The sequence below is a fragment of the Mesoplodon mirus genome, assembly GCF_964341445.2.
Source record: "Mesoplodon mirus genome assembly, chromosome: 6".
Taxonomy (NCBI): domain Eukaryota; kingdom Metazoa; phylum Chordata; class Mammalia; order Artiodactyla; family Ziphiidae; genus Mesoplodon; species Mesoplodon mirus.
Genome location: NC_138982.1, coordinates 133,601,373 through 133,619,225, shown reverse-complemented (window position 1 = coordinate 133,619,225; position 17,853 = coordinate 133,601,373). Strand labels below are relative to the sequence as shown.

Below are 17,853 nucleotides of genomic sequence, written 5' to 3'. Positions count from 1 at the left end.
ACTGGATAAAACTAAAAGCTGGTTCTTTGAGAAGATAAACAAAATTGATAAACCATTAGCCAGACTCATCAACAAAAAAAGGAAGAAGACTCAAATCAATAGAATTAGAAATGAAAAAGAAGTAACAACTGACACTGCAGAAATACAAAGGATCATGAGAGACTGCTATAAGCAACTCTATGCCAGTAAAATGGACAACCTGGAAGAAATGGACAAATTCTTAGAAAAGCACAACCTGCCAAGAATGAACTAGGAAGAAATAGAAAATATAAACAGACTAATCACAAGCACTGAAATTAAGACTGTGATTAAAAATCTTCCAACAAACAAAAGCCCAGGACCAGATGGCTTCACAGGCGAATTCTATCAAACATTTAGAGAAGAGCTAACACCTATCCTTCTCAAACTCTTCCAAAATATAACAGAGGGAGGAACACTCCCCAACTCATTCTACGAGGCCACCATCACCCTGATACCAAAACCAGACAAAGATGTCACAAAGAAAGAAAACTACAGGCCAATATCACTGATGAACATAGATGCAAAAATCTTCAACAAAATACTAGCAAACAGAATCCAACAGCACATTAAAAGGATCATACACCATGATCAAGTGAGGTTTATCCCAGGAATGCAAGGATTCTTCAATATATGCAAATCAATCAATGTGATACACCATATTAACAAATTGAAGGAGAAAAACCATATGATCATCTCAATAGATTCAGATAAAGCTTTTGACAAAATTCAACACCCATTTATGATAAAAACCCTCCAGAAAGTAGGCATAGAGGGAACTTACCTCAACATAATAAACGCTGTACATGACAAACCCAAAGGCAACATCATTCTCAATGGTGAAAAACTGAAAACATTTCCTCTAAGATCAGGAACAAGACAAGGTTATCCACTCTCACCACTGTTATTCAACATACTTTTGGAAGTTTTAGCCACAGCAATCAGAGAAGAAAAAGAAATAAAAGGAATCTAAATCAGAAAAGAAGAAGTAAAGCTGTCACTGTTTGCAGATGACATGATACTATACATAGAGAATCCTAAAGATGCTACCAGAAAACTACTAGAGCTAATCAATGAATTTGGTAAAGTAGCAGGATACAGAATTAATGCACAGAAATCTCTTGCATTCCTATACACTAATGATGAAAAATCTGAAAGAGAAATTAAGGAAACACTCCCATTTATCACTGCAGCAAGAATAATAAAATACCTAGGAATAAACCTACCTAAGGAGACAAAAGATCTGTATGCAGAAAACTATAAGACACTGATGAAAGAAATTAAAGATGATACAAACAGATGGAGAGATATACCATGTTCTTGGATTGGAAGAATCAACGTTGTGAAAATGACTGTACTACCCAAAGCAAACTACAGATTCAGTGCAATCCCTATCAAACTACCAATGGCATTCTTCACAGAACTAGAACAAAAAATTTCACTATTTGTATGGAAACAGAAAAGACCCCAAATGGCCGAAGCAATCTTGAGAAAGAAAAACGGAGCTGAAGGAATCAGGCTCCCAGACTTCAGACTCTACTACAAAGCTACAGCAAACAAGGATGGTACTGGCATAAAACAGATACTGTACTGGCATAAACAGATACATAACAGATACGGTACTGGCATAAAAACAGAAAAATAGATCAATGGAACAGGATAGAAAGCCCAGAGATAAACCCATGCACATATGGTCACCTTTTCTTTGATAAAGGAGGCAAGAATATACAATGGAGAAAAGACAGCCTCTTCATAAGTGGTGCTGGGAAAACTGGACAGCTACATTTAAAAGAATGAAATTAGAACACTCCTTAACACCATAGACAAAAATAAACTCAAAATGGATTAAAGACCTAAATGTAAGGCCAGACACTATGAAACTCTTAGAGGAAAACATAGGCAGAACACTCTATGACATACATCACAGCAGGATCCTTTTGGACCCACCTCCTGGAGAAATGGAAATAAAAACAAAAATAAACAAATGGGACCTAATGAAACTTCAAAGCTTTTGCACAGAAAAGGAAACCATAAACAAGACCAAAAGACAGCCCTCAGAATGGGAGAAAATATTTGCTAATGAAGCAAGTGACAAAGGATTAATCTCCAAAATATACAAGCAGCTCATGCAGCTCAATATCAAAAAAAACAAACAACCCAATCCAAAAATGAGCAGAAGACCTAAATAGACATTTCTCCAGAGAAGTTATACAGACTGCCAACAAACACATGAAAGGATACTCAACATCTTTAATCATTAGAGAAATGCAAATCAAAACTACAATGAGGTATCACCTCACACCAGTCAGAATGGCCATCATCAAAAAATCTACAAACAGTAAATGCTGGAGAGGGTGTGGAGAAAAGGGAACCCTCTTGCACTGTTGGTGGGAATGTAAATTGATGCAGCCACTATGGAGAACAGTATGGAGGTTCCTTCAAAAACTAAAAATAGAACTACCATACAACCCAGCAATCCCACTACTGGGCATATACCCTGAGAAAACCATAATTCAAAAAGAGTCATGTACCACGGCGTTCACTGCAGCTCTATTTACAATAGCCAGGACATGGAAGCAACTTAAGTGTCCATTGACAGATGAATGGATAAAGAATATGTGACACATGTATACAATGAAATATTACTCAGCCATAAAAAGAAAGGAAATTGAGTTATTTGTAGTGAGGTAGATGGATCTAGAGTCTGTCATACAGAGTGAAGTAAGTCAGAAAGAGAAAAACACATACCGTATGCTAACACATGTATATGGAATCTAAAAACAAAAACAAAAACAAAATGGCTCTGAAGAACCTAGGGGCAGGACAGGCATAAAGATGCAGACATAGAGAATGGACTTCAGGACATGGGGAGGGGGAAGTATAAGCTGGGACAAAGTGAGAGAGTGGCATGGACATATATACACTACCAAACGTAAAATAGATAGCTAGTGGGAAACAGCCGCAAAGCACAGGGAGATCAGCTCAGTGCTTTGTGACCACCTAGAGGGGTGGGATTGGGAGGGTGGGAGGGAGATGCAAGAGGGAGGAGATATGGGGACATATGTATACATACAGCTGATTCACTTTGTTATAAAGCAGAAATTAACACACCATTGTAAAGCAATTATACTCCAATAAAGATGTTAAAAAAAAACAACCCAGGACTGTATTCTCCCACAGTTCTGGAGGACAGAGTCTGAAACCAAGGTGTGTGCAGGGCTGTGCTCCCTGGGAGGTTCTAGGGGAGAATCCTTTCTTGCTTCTTCCTTCATCTGGAGGCTCCAGGTGTGGCAGCATTGCTCCAATCTCATCCTCTGTCTTCACATAACTTTCTCCTCTTCTCTCTGTCTCTCTTTTGTGTGTCTTTTACAAGGACACTTTTCAGTGGGTTTAGGACCCATCAGATAATCCAGCATGATTTTATCTCAAGATCTTTTACTGAATTACAGGTGCAGAGATCCTGTTTCCAAACAAGCTCACATTCCCAGGTTTGGGGACATGGACATATCTTTATAAGAGCCACCCTTCAACCCCCTACACATTGTTATTCAACCAGTCACAGCAACCGAAAAATTCTTTTATTTAGTTAGTTAGTTAGTTAGTTAGTTAGTTAGTTAGTTTTTGGCCGAGCGGCTTGTGGGCTCTTAGTTCCCTGACCAGGGATTGAACCCAGGCCCTAGGCAGTTGGAGCCCAGAGTCCTAACCACTGGACCGCCAGGGAATTCCCGCAAACCTAAAAATTATTTTAAAAAAACAAAAAACTTGCAGATGGTTTTAGTTTTTCAGTCGTTTCTTCTTTTTCTCCTTATTTTACCTCCTCTAATATCTAATGAAAAGAATTGTCTCCAAGAGAACACTTAAAAACCAATAACTGCCTTTCACATGTGGAAATTTTGTGTTTTCACTTCAAATGCTGTGATGCCAAAATCTTTCACCTAAAAAATGGAATGGTTAGTCTCCCAGAATTCTGCCTCTGACGTGGAGGAAAACCTTCTCATTTCTCTCCCATTGCCTCCTCACCTGCGATGTTTCTTGGAGTATTTTATGATAGAAATTTTTTATTTATTTGTTTATTTATTTAAAATTTTTTTTATTAGTTTCTGCTTTATAACAAAGTGAATCAGTCATACATATACATCTGTTCCCACATCCCTTCCCTCTTGCGTCTCCCTTCCTCCCACCCTCCCTATCCCACCCCTCCAGGCGGTCACAAAGCACCGAGCTGATCTCCCTGTGCTATGCGGCTGCTTCCCACTATCTATATGATAGAAAATTGATTTCAAGTATTTTGGAAACCTGAGTAAAACTGGCCGATAGGTGTGACCCGGTGAAGTTGGGAAGTGAGAACTTCTCTGCGGAATTATTTTTCTGTGGAATCAGAGTGAGAACTGCGGGTGCCTGAGGGACTGTGTGGCTTTGCGTTTGGCAGTTCATCCTTTGTCTCTGCCTTTCAGTCACTCCCTTTTTCAAGTTTGTTTTTCCACAAACAAACTTAGAAAATAAGAAATATTCTTAGAAAATAAGAATCAGACTCCTTTCTTCTTAACCGAAGGGAAACCTTATTTCCTCTCCTGTTCTTCCTTCATCTCTCCCTCTCTCAAACTGCCGGAATGTTCTTTTAATGTCAGGGGGACCTGCCCCGGGTCAGTCACAAGTTCTTGTTCTCCTAGGCTGAGCGGGTTCACGGCCGCTCCTCTGGGTCCCAAGCTTCGGCAACTCCCCAGCATGCTTTGCAAAAGTAGCAGAACCTTTGGGGACCTTCAAAATGCCATTCACCCCAAGGTCCTGATGTAGTTTCAAATAAAAGGTGGGGGAGGGAAAAATACGATTGCATTTGGTTCCATAAACTATCATCTCTCAATGTGTTTGGAATAAGATGACCTTCAGTGGTTGTAGCCAAGGAGGTGCCTGCATTTTGGTTCCGTAGAAATGATTCATAGACTTTAGCTGACTGTGCACACGTGTCCACCGTAGCACAAGAAGGCATAGAAATTGCTGCAGTCGGGGAGCCTTTCCATCTCTTCCCCTCCAAATGCTAGGACGATAGCCAGAATTAGCATTTGCGAGGCCTAACTGGCAGATGCTTAGAGCACATAGATTCGAGAAGGAATAAATTTGTTTAGCTGGTGTATTCAGGACAGGATAGGCGCGCTGTGACATCCCAGTCTAGACCCTTCCACACCCAAAGACCACGTGATCACCTGATGATCCCCTTTGCCCACTACAGCCTGTTTGCAGCAACACCTATAACAGGAGAGCTCGGTGTGCCCTTTCGGAACAGGGCGTCTAAGATGCTGCGACCTGATTTGACGCTGCAGCTGCGTTTATGCGTGTGTGACATTAAACATTTTCCGTCTCGCGTTGGCAGGCCTGAAAGCGGGAGATGAGATTCTTGAGATCAATAATCGTGCTGCGGGCACCCTGAATGCCTCTGTGCTCAAAGATTTCCTTGCGCAGCTGTCCCTGGGCCTCCTGGTGAGGACCTACCCGGAGCTGGAGGGAGAAGCAGAGCTGCTGGGGAGCCCGCCCCTCCGGCTGGACGGCCCCGCCGACCTCAGCGAGAACCCTCTCGCCTTTCTCACCAGCAACACAGGTATGGCTGTGCACCGGGCTGCCCCTCGGAGGCTGCCCATGCGGCTTGCTCATTTCTGTGGATTTCCTGCATCTGGCAGGTCATCTAAGATGTGTAAGATGAGCAGATTACTGAGCTTCCTGTCGAAATTTCGAAGGGGCCAGGAACTCTTGTGCTGGGGGAACTGCTGTTTGGCTGCAATAGAAAGCTTTGTGGTGCTGCTCTTGTTTGTCATTTGGGAGAAAGATAAATGGGTAGAGGCCACTGTCTCTTGGCTGTGGACGAGAGTTGGAGACACAGGAGTGCCAGGAGTCACTTAAGATGCTGGGGCTCTGGTGCTGCCCTTCCCTGCCTTCCATGGCACCATCCTCCAAATCACCCACCCCTGCTTTTTCTTCTGTGGAAGAGGAAGATGTGGGGTGAGATGGCCAGAGCGGAAATATGCCCAGAACTGGTGTTTGGTCAACTTTTCTCCTGGGCCCTTGTGACCTAGAGTCTGGACAAGAGCCCATCGGTGGAACCCCCTGCCCTGCCCCATCTGCCACTTGTCCTGTTTACACGTTTCTTCCCGCTCTTCTGGCAACCTTCTACTCATTCAGAAAGGAACAGCTTGAATGCTACCGGCCCCGGGGAGCCTTCCTGGCACCCCACCAAGCTCCCCAGGACCCTGCAAAGACATCTTTCACATGAGCCCTGCCTCTGTTATACTCTTCTTACTTGCTTGCGTCTCTCTCCTGAGTTTGTTTCCTGGTACGAGGCTTAGGTTTTCTTCACTTTGCTACACAGGCGCCCATTCTTGTTCAGCGGGAGAATCAGGGAGCAAGCCCGCAGGGGAACAGATGCTGCTATCACTTATCTTACCATGACCTGGTTCTAGAGTTGGGGTTGATTTGGTAAGCTGGGGTTTGGGCTTTATTTTCTCTTTAAAACTCAGGTTTTAAAAAGTCTTCATTTTCCACTTCTGAGTGTAGGTATTCTGAGTATTTTTATTTTTCGAAGTCCCTTCTGAAGCTTGGCTTGGTAAGAATAAATCACAAGCGGACGCCTTGTGACAGTTCATCCTTTTATTGGGGGGTTCCCTAGGAGAATTTGACAAGTTGAGGCTCGAGAGAATCAATCACACTTAGTTACTGTTGACATCTGACTCATTTTGTCACTGCAGTACCCACACGCCAATCACACCTTTAGAAAAGGACCCCAGGGAGCTGTGTACCCTTTAAAAAAATTTTTTTAAATTTTTTATTGAAGTATAGTTGAATTACAATGTTGTGTTAATTACTGCTGTACAGCAAAGTGACTTAGTTATACACACATATATATATATATACATTCTTTTTCATATTCTTTCCTCTTATGGTTTATCACAGGATATTGAGTATAGAACCTTGTTGTTTATCCATTCTATATATAATAGCTTATGTCTGCTCACCCCAAACTCCCACTCCATCCCTCCCCCGCCTCCCTTCCCCTTGGCAACAACCAGTCTATTCTGTATGTCCCTGATAATGTTTCTGTTTCACAGATAGGTCCATTTGTGTCATATTTTAGATTCCACATATAAGTGATATAATATGGTATTTGTCTTTAACAGGGAGCTGTGTACCCTTAATGATAGGGAATGGATACCATGAAGGTTGTTCTTTTATGTGACCACAAGATGGCAGGCTCAATCCCGTAAAACTCCGTTCACAGTGGTTTCTGTAAAATGACTGAGTAAGGTGTGTTGTGTTAGATTAGGTTATTGAAAGGACTTTATAAGGTCTGGATGTACATACTACAAACAACAGTGTGTACTCAACCTTTTTTGGATTTTTTTTCCTGTCTGAGCCCTTCCTGTGGGTTATGGATATAAAGTAGGTGTTGGCAAACTAAGACCCACTGGCCAAATCCAGACTATGGCCTGTTTTTGTGAATAAAGTTTTATTAGAACACAGTCACGCCCGTTCACTGATGTTTTGTCTCTGGCTGCTTTCCCATTGCAATGGCAGAGTTGAGTAGTTAATGACTGGGACTCATGGTCTGCAAGGCTGAAAATATTTACTATCTGGCCCTTTACAGACCCCTGATATAAAGTGTGATTGAAATTGCTCATGATTTGTTCCTTTAAACACAATCATAGTTTTGATATATTTCTTTCTTTTGACAAAAGATTTGTGTGCGTGTGCGCGCGTTTGCACGCCCACACAGTTTGCCAAGTTTTAAGACCTTTTATTAAAAAAAATTGTTAAGGGCTTCCCTGGTGGTGCAGTGGTTGGCGCAGTGGTTGAGAGTCCACCTGCTGATGTAGGGGACACGGGTTCGTGCCCCGGTCCGGGAAGATCCCACATGCCGTGGAGTGGCTGGGCCCGTGAGCCATGGCCGTTGAGCCTGCGCATCCGGAGCCTGTGCTCCGCAACGGGAGAGGCCACAACAGTGAGAGGCCCGCATACTGCAAAAAAAAAAAAAAATTTTTTTTTTTTAAATTTAAAAACATGTTTGTACATAGGTGTCTGTTTTGGGAATATTTGAGTATATTTTGTATATATAGCCCTAACCTGTCAGCAGCTGACCTTACATCCTCCTTCAGACCAGACACCTTTGTAATCTGCATGCGACATCCACTGAACCTACTGTTGTTTAAACCACATTCAAACTTTTATTTTGGAATCATCCGTAGATTTAGTCATTTGTTTCCAGATCGTAACTTGGAACTGACATTTCTTAAGTATTTGCTCTGTCCCCAGACATTAATCTGGATGTTGAAAGTTATAATGATGACTATTACATGATTCTGTCCTCATACTTAACATTTTAGTGTAGTCCTTTGTTTTTTCATTGCTTCACCTTTTAATATTTGGTAGGGATCAAAAATCTTTCAGAGCCAGTGTGCTTGGTCAAGTTAGGTCATCAGCTTGGTTCAAGAATACAGCATGAAAGTAAAGTCACAGTGTGGGTTTTCTGGAAAGTTTCTAAGTTGGTTTCAACATTAATAAGTTCCAGAAGAATTCTCAAATGCTCTCAGTAGTGGCGGCCCCATCAGACTGCCTGGAGGCAAGCAGTCACTCAGGCTCCCCACCTGGGTCTCAGCGTGTCTGCCTTCCGGTTGCTGCCATTTCCTCGTCCCTATCTAACAGTGCAAGATAAAAGAGGGGGCAAGTAAACAGGATAAAATAACCCGAAAGGTGGTTCCATAATGAGGCCGAGTTTATAAAGCAGTGTGCACAGACGGCTGCAGTGACAGTAGAAACCAACTGAGAAAGTGTGTACATTGGGCAGGCTGGACTATAGCCTTCATCTAAATATAGAAGTAACTAAAAATGAGAAGCCTCCTGAGGGACAGATTTGAGGTTTGATGCAGGGACCATCTTAGGGTGGTCATAGTGGATGTGAGGCTGCCTTGATGGAGGGCCTGGCCGTGTCCACAGGCACCCTGGCTGGTGCCCGTCTGTAGGAGGCTGGGCCTGTTGATTGCCCCATTTTACAAGTCCAAGTATGCAGACGTGGCCTTGATCCTGCCCTGAGAATTCTGATTGAAATATGTGATTAGCTTTCAGGGCTGGATTCTTTGTGAAGCCTTTTTTACGGAGAGGTTTGTTTCCTCGAGGTAGAAATATCACTACCTAGTGGCTAAGAGTGGGCTCTGGAACCAGGTTCCTTGGGAATGAGTCCTATTTTTATATGTTTATTAGCTTCATGACTTTGAACAGATTACGCTTAATCTCTCTGTGCCCCGTGTCCTTGTGCATAAAATGGTGATCGTACCACACCGCTGTCAAACGCGGTTGTTGTAAGGAATGATTGAGTGATGAAAGTGAGGTGTTTAGAATATGTTCTAAGAGGTACTCAAATGTTATGCATTCAAAGCACAGTCTCTTGTGGGGATGGGAAGATTCTCTGGCTAGTAACCAGAGGCTGCTCGGTTTTGATCTCCTCACTGCCCTCTCTTCCACTTCAATCTGCACCAGGTGGATTGTCTGATAACTAAGTTTATGAAGTGTACTTAAGGTAGTTTCCTTCCCCAGGTAGAAAGAAGGAGATTCTGCAGTCTAGAAGGCTGAGACCCCTGGGTCCCTTTTCAGAGATCATGATTCCCTTGGTCTGAGGTCGGGGCTGGGTTTGCACGTGTTGGATGGTTGCTTAAAACTCCTTAGGTGATTCTAACGTGCACCTAAGATTGGAGGCTACTCCCTTAGGTCACCAACTATTCTTGGTTATTGATCCTCTTTTTTCCATCTGGGTGGACTGGTAAGATGATTGGTCCCATGCAGACCATCTACAGGGGTGTTTGTGGATAACGTTCTGTGGTCTGCTTCATTGAGATTTCTGTAATGACACCCTGGTAGGTAATCTTCTTTTTCCTCCTCTTCCTCAGTATAGGAGGGACACGTGGTGACTGGATTGCCTTGTTGGCTTGGAAAGCCAGGGGCTGGAGAATAGATTCCATCCCAAGTGTTCTCTCTAATAAGACTCAGTTTCCATTCTTGGCCATTGGCCATTCCATGTGTCCTTGTAGAAATCTTCCTGGGGCTATTCTTCATCTTTTTTCTTTTCTTTTTTTTTCCAGCAGTTGTTTAGGGACAGACTGGTAAGAAAATGGGGGAAGGGGGTCCAGGCAGAAAGCTAGTTCCTTCAGTGGCTATTATTTTAGAAAGAGCCTGAAGTGAAGGGGAAGTTGGCCTAGGAAGTTGCAAAACTCTGTTTCTGTGAGCTTTCCAAAAAGCCTCTGTAATGTTCCTGTGTGATTTATTTTGAATACTGATCTCATCTGGTGCTACTGACATTTGGGGCCAGATAATTCTTTGTTGTGGGGGGCTGTCCTGTGCCTTCATGTTAGCAGTATTCCTACAAACAACTCTCAGCTAGTCGTTTTTAACCCCCTCCCCCCAAGTTGTGTCAGAAATAATCTTCAGACATTGCTAAATGTCCCCACAGGGGCAAAGTCTCCAGTTGAAGGCACTGGCCTGGTTGATTAGAATGTATATACCTACACTCCCCAGTTAGGGAACTGTTACAGTGAACGTCAATATAGGAAAGCAGGGCTTCCCTGGTGGCACAGTGGTTGAGAGTCCCCCTGCCGATGCAGGGGACACGGGTTCGTGCCCTGGTTCAGGAAGATCCCACATGCCGCGGAGCGGCTGGGCCCGTGAGCCATGGCCACTGAGCCTGTGCGTCCGGAGCCTGTGCTCTGCAACGGGAGAGGCCACAACAGTGAGAGGCCTGCATACCGCAAAAAAAAAAAAAAAAAAAAAAAAAAGGAAAGCAAATCTAGATCTAAAATTATTTTAAAAATAAGTTTCAGAAAAACAAAAGCCCCCAATTTTATGCAAGTTATAAGAATCATAATTCAAGGGGCATCCATGGTATCTTTCCAAGGCTTCAAGATGTCTGTTTGTCTCTCTCACTTTAAGTTCTGTCCTTAAGGCTCACATTCATTTGACTTTAGCACTGGCTTCTACCCGTTAAAGACAATTAGGGCCAGCCTTGGGTTTGGAGAGTCAGCCCCCTTGATCTTACTCTGTCTGATGCTGAGTGAAAGATCGCAATCCGCAGTGAGCACAGATAGCCCTCCTGCAGGAAGTAGATTAAGCACCCTTTGCTGTAACAGGAAAGGCTTCTGTGACAGCCAGGAGAGCCAAGGCATCTTGGTCAGAGCAAGGATTCGTTAAGCACTCAACAGGCTTTGATTTGCCAGGCAGTGCTTGCTTCCCTGCAGTGCCTGTGAAATGCAAGGTTCTATTTTGGGCTGATGTTCCATGCAGATTGTCTGGTGCTCCATTCTGCAAACAGAAGACAACCAGACAGCAGGAGGGGAATCAAAGAAAGAGGAACTGCACAGATTTACCTTCCTACAAACAGATATGGTCCCATTCTCCAGATTCACTGAAGTCTCACAGATACCAGTAGCACATGGCCTTCTAGTTGTTTGTCGATAAAATTTGGAGCCATGTGCGTTCTGTAAACTGTCTGTGTGCAATGCTTACTGTCAAACAGCACATGGCCCGCTTCTGTGGGCCCTGCTAGGGAAACCCTAACGCCTAGTCCTGATTTCCAGCTGGATTTGATTAATGACACCCGTTGAGTCCTGTGTGTGGAAAAAAATGTTGTTTCAGAGAGTAAGAGCCTCCATTTGTATAATTTTAAAGAACGTTAGTAGATTATATATTATTTGAGTTTCACAACAAGCTGATACGATTGGGAAGGGCTATATCTACAGTTTTTATGGATTAAAAAAATGTTTTCTGGAGAGAAAGACACTGGGGTTTTGTGAAATTTGGTTGGAAAGAAGTTATTATTTGTCTCCCAAGTTAAAATTGTAGTGTTTTTCCTTTTTTTTTTCATAGTGTATATTTAGCTCTCCCCAGTTTTTTTTTTTTTTTCCTTTATAATTGTTTTGGTTTTGTTTTCTTAGCTTGGGGGAGGGTCAAGTGTTTATGCTGATCTTATATATTATGAGTGTGTCTCTGGAATTCTTATTCTTATATGACAGTAAAATGGCTGAAAAGCAAAATAAAATCATCGCTTAAAGACTAGATTCCAGCTAAATGTCTTTATTGGCCGTGTCTAACCTTTTCTTGCTCCCTTCCCCTCAGTCGTTTCTTTCACTCAATAACCAGTTATGATCGGTTCGCCTTTGGAAATGTTTGAGTTGGAGAATCTACTAGTTTAACTTACATTGTTCATATATCTCATAAGGCAAAAATTCTTTTCCTTCCTCCATTAAGTTTAAGTCCCTAATGGGCTTTAATGGAGCCTTAGTGAATGCATCTCATCCAAGTAAATCAAAGATAAATCAAAATGTAAGCTTACATTCATGTGTTTGTACTGCTCCTGACCTCATTGTTGTCTATCCGGCTAATGGTGAGTGGGACGCGCTAGCAGCAAAGGTTTCCTCAGTCACAAAACAATCACATTATGATGTGAAAATAATTTGAAGAAGCAGAGAAATGATCACACCTGTTCACAACAATGAATGTTATTTATGGCAGCTTTTGAGATAGCCTATAGATCCTGTCCTGCTGGGCCTCAGCCCTGCCCTGTGCTTCCTCATTCTCTGAGACTGCCCACCCACTGTTCATCTTTTTTTTTTTTTTTAATTGGGGTAGAACTGACATATAACATTATATTAGTTTCAGGTGTACAACATCATGATTTGATATTTGTATACATTGCAAAATGATCACCACAATGTCTGGTTAACATCCATCACGATACATAGTTACAATTTTTTTTCTTGTGATGAGAACTTTTGAGATCTACTTTCTTAGCAAATCTCAAATATATAATATAGTATTATTAACTGTAGTCGTCATGCTGTACATGACATCCCCATGACTTATAGCTGTAAATTTATACCTTTTGACCCATTTCACCCACCTGCCCCCCAGCCCCCCACCTCTGACCACCCCCAATCTGTTCTCTGTATCTGTGAGGGTTTTTTTGTTTGTTTTTGTTTTGCTTGTTTTGTTTTAGATTCCACACATAAGTGAGATCATACAGTATTTGCTTTGCTCTGACTGACTTATTTCCCTTAAGCATAATGCCCTCAAGGTCCATCCATGTTTTTGCAAAGAGTCGATTTCCTTCCTTTTTATGGCTGAATAATTCTCCACTGTATACCCCTGCTCATCCTTTGTCTCTTTAGTTTTGGCCCTGCTTCCTCTCTGTGCTGCCACGTGTTAACTGGCGCTTCTTTTCTGCCAGGTGGTGATGTGCTAAGTGCTGGGCATAGAGTGAAGTGGGACAGGCAGTTCCCTGCTTTGATTACTTCCTCAACCAGCTCTCAGCCTTGTCTTCAGCTTTCTGGAGCCGTCTGCATGTGTACTGGTAATTAAATGGGGACAGCTACCTCCACAACAAAGGGAATAATCCCTTCAGGGTCTGCTCTTAGAGGAAGGTCTCCTGTGGTAAAGGAAGAGGAAGTCGCAAATCTGTGTTTGTATGGGGTTGCATAGAAACTCGACAATGGTGTTCTATAAGCCTCTTCAGCCGGGAAGTGTTCACAGAGGCCTTGAAGTGTGGGAGCAAAAACAGGACTTTTTCCTGGTTTGGATTCCCTGTTCCTGCCATGCCAGTGTCTCTCTTCAGCATTCTTTTTTTTTTTTGTGGTACACGGGCCTCTCACTGTTGTGGCCTCTCCCGTTGCGGAGCACAGGCTCCGGACGCGCAGGCTCAGCGGCCATGGCTCACGGGCCCAGCTGCTCCACGGCATGTGGGATCTTCCCAGACCGGGGCCCAAACCCGTGTCCCCTGCATCGGCAGGCGGATTCTCAACCACTGCGCCACCAGGGAAGCCCTCTCTTCAGCATTCTTGAAGGGCACCACTGTCAATTCCTGCCTCTCTGGCTCTCTTGGATGACTAAGTTCCCCCTACCCATGTGTTGGCTATCTACTGCTATGTAACAAACCACCCAAAACAACCATTTAATTTGCTCACTGTGCTCAGCAGTTTGGGCCGGGCTCAGCTGGACGGTTGTTCTGCTCTCCTTGCCTCAGTCACTCTTGTGACTTTGTCATCTGGGCTTGACTGGGGCTGGTTTAAGATGGCCTTACTCACATATATGGTGATTGGTTGGCTGGACCCCTCTTTCCTTGAGGTCTCTCATCCTCAGGAAGCTAGCTTGGGGGTTTCATTGTATGGTGGGTCCAGGGTTCCTGGGGGACCAGACAAGAACCTGCAAAGCCACTTGTAGCCTTAGCTCAGAAGGCTTCATATATCACCACTTATGTCACATTCTGTTGGCCCAAACAAGTCACAAACAAGGCCAACCCAAATTCATGGGGTGGGGTCATTGACACAAAGATCCGTGCTTAAAGGGATGGGAGGAATCATCACTGTCATCTTTGCCAGTTGTCTACCACAATTGCATTGCCTTTTCTCTTTCTCTCCTATTTTATTAATTTTTATCTTCAGTTAAGGGCAGAAGCATAGCTAATAGGGTAAAAAAAGAATATAGGGCTTCCCTGGTGGTGCAGTGGTTGAGAGTCCACCTGCCGATGCAGGGGACACAGGTTCGTGCCCCGGTCCGGGAGGATCCCACGTTCTGCGGAGCGGCTGGGCCTGTGAGCCATGGTCGCTGGGCCTGCACGTCCGGAGCCTGTGCTCCTCAACAGGAGAGGCCACAGCAGTGAGAGGTCCATGTACCGCAAAAAAAAAAAAAAAAAAAAAAAAAAAAAAAAAGAATATATGCTTTAGAATCAGATAGACCCACAGTTATTGATTCATAGGACTTCTTTTATATTCTAGATATTAATATTTTTTGCCAGTTATATGTGTTGAAGATAACTTTTCTCCGTCTATAATGTATCTTGTTGCCTTTATGGTGCCTTTTGACAAAGAAAAGTCTTTAATTTTAGTAAAATCTGATTTTCTATCTCATAGAATTTGTGCTTTTTTATATCTTGTTTAAGAAATCCTTCTCTCTCCCCTGGGCAATAAACATTTTCTTCTATATTTCCTTCCGAAAGATTTATAGTTTGGACTGTTCACTTTCTGGTTTATACCTCCCTGGTACTGATTCTTATGAATGATGTGAGTTAGGGTTCAGCTTTTTATTTTCCCATGTGGGTAATCTGCTGTCCTAGCCACATTATCAAATGTTCCATTCTTTTCCCCTGGATCTGCAGTGACACATCTGCTGTACATCACACTTCCATACACGGGTGGGGCTGTTTCTGGGACTCTCTGTTCTGTTAGCCTGTCTTCTTGCTAATTCTGCACAGCCTTATATTATTGTAACTTTAAATACATTTTGAGATCTGGTAGGGAAAGTGTCCCAGTCTTATTTTTCTTCTCTAAAACTGTCTTTGGTATTATTAGCCTTTTGCGCTTTCATAACAAATTTAGTTCCAAAAATAATGCTGCCAGTGTGGTCTGTCTGAATTCAGATTCTTTGGCATTTGTTGAGATTTGTGTTATGGCCTCCTATGTGGGCTCTTTGCATAAACTGCTAATCCTTGTGAGTAGGGTTTAAAATTCATGGATCAAACATAATAATTCTTGATGTTTACATCTATAGTCTGACTAAATCTATTTTGTGTGGCATTTGGAGAGCGTTCTTTACGTTCGCCTAATATATTTTCCATCCCTGTACTTTCAGTCTTCTGTGTCTTTTTGTTTAGGTCTATTTCTTGCGTATAAGCATATAGGTGGGGCTTTGTATGACATTATTTCGGTTTTTATCTAAACATGAGGTTTAAATATTGAGTTTAGTCTACGTTACATTTATTTAGAAGATCCATGTATTTTGTCTCATTTCTATCATCGTATTTTGCTGTCTTGATCTTGTTTGTTCTTCCTGCCCTTTCCTGTACTCTCTTTTGGCTGAATTTCTAAACTCCACTTTCCCCTTTCAACTTATACAGTCTAATTCTCTTCTTTTAGTGGTTGCCCTTAAAATTTTAACATGATTTCTAACAAAACAAGACCAAATTCTTTTTACTCCTCACTTGAAGCATAAAAGGACCATGAAATGGTTTAAATACAATCACCCACCATTGCTTTAGTTTCATCTTGTATGTCTTACCTCCAAATGCCTTTTTGGATGTGTGTGGAGTGTTGTTTCATACACTACGACTTGCCTGTGTGAATATCAGGTCTCTATTTATCTCTCTGGTAACCTTGTATACCAGATTATACATGCGTGCGTGTGTGTATATATATTTTCCCAGCCGAAGTACATCCTTTAGAGAATTGTTTTTTAGCGAGGTTCTGTATTAGTAAACTTTCTCACTCTTTGTCAAATGATTTTGATTATATTTTTCTTCTTGAATACTATTTTAGCTTGAAATACAATTGTGTTGATAGTTTGAGCATTTGAGAATTTCTGTGCTCTAGTGAGATAATGTCTTCAGATAGGCCTTCCTAGCTTCTTTCTTCAACTCTTATTCTTATCCATTGAGTGTTTCAGTTCAGTGATTATAGTTCTCATTTCTAAAAAATTTACTAATTTACCTGGTCTTTTTTGAAAGTCTCTCTTTTCTTGTCCCCCGCCCCCCTTTTTTTAAAGCGTACTCGTTTGACAATCTCTATCTGATAATTGTGGTATTATTTCTTGGAAGTCTGATTCTGCTGCTTGTTGTGGCTGTTGCTTCTCCCTCATGGGGACTTGGTTCTCCTGTGTTTATAATAATGGCTTATAGGTTCTTGTTTGACCCAGCTTATGTCTGACCATTAATATGATCCCATCATTAAGGATGAATCCCTCTAGAGCAGACTTGTTGTGGCTTCTGCCAGATGCCCTTGGAATACAAATTTAGAACGACTTTATGGCAATTTTTCATCTTGAGGATCACGGACTGAATTCCTGTATTGAAGTCCTAACCCCTGATGTGAGGGTCATTAGGAGTCAGGGGCCGTTGGGAGGTAATTAAGTTTAGACAAAGTTACGAGCTGGATTAGTGTCCTTGTAGGAAGAGGAAGAGAGTCCAGGGTTCACCCCCTCTCTCCTTGCACCCGCAAAGAGCGGTCATGTAGGTGCCCAGTGAGGTGGCAGCCATCTGCAAGCCAGTGAAAGGGCCTCACGAAGGAAAGAATCTGCTGGCACCTTGATCTTTGACTTCCAACCTCCAGAACTGAGAGAAATAAATGTCTGTTGTTTAAGCAACCCAGTCTGCGGTCCTAGTTACAGCAGCCTGAGCAGACTAAGACATTGGAGTCTGCAGAATGTAGGACATAGTGTAAATTTGAATCTCAAACACCCGTGCAGCCAGCCTGTGGTTGTCATCTCCAAGAAGAAACCCTGCTTCCTCCATCCCCACTCATCCCAGAGTATGGGCAGAGTTAAATCAGCTTCCTTTTTCCTTCTTTTTTTTTTTTTTCCCTCTTTTGCCAGTGAGTACTTCTGAAAAAAAATCTGTTTGAGTCTTTTTGGGGTAAAAGTGTAGCCCTTCAAAGGAACCATATGAATGTGGGAGATTTGATTCTAACTCTCCAGTTTGTACTGACCCAACAGTTGCTTTCTGTCTCACGGCTTCACAGTTGACACCAAAGGCTCCAGGGCTGTGGTTCCCAAGCTGGGATGGTTCTGCTGTTGGGCTCTGTAGGGGTGCGTGTTTGATTGTCACAGTGGCTTGGGAGTGCTCAAGGTACTTAGAACCCAGGAGCCCAGGGAGGCTAGTGCCCTGTGTACCTGCCATGTGTACAGTTTTCCTCCTAAACGTTTTCCCCTCCTGACACCAACAGGTTCCCGCTCCCTTTGGGAAACGCTGCTCTAGGGTTTGGAGTTTGGAGCCTGATGGATTACTCAGCACTGCCATGGCTTTGGGACTGGCCCACCCCTCCTGCT

The 17,853-nt window shown here is 42.8% G+C and overlaps 1 protein-coding gene across 1 annotated transcript in view; it reads left to right on the top strand.

Annotated features, from left to right (window-relative positions):
• TIAM1 (TIAM Rac1 associated GEF 1) overlaps positions 1–17,853 on the top strand; it is a gene marked incomplete at its 5' end in the record, with an annotated part of 515,782 nt that overhangs the window by 453,056 nt on the left and 44,873 nt on the right. Inside the window, one exon of the mRNA XM_082624561.1 lies at positions 5,387–5,611. Coding sequence (XP_082480687.1) covers positions 5,387–5,611 — 225 coding nt within the window. The remainder of the gene's footprint in view (positions 1–5,386; positions 5,612–17,853) is intronic.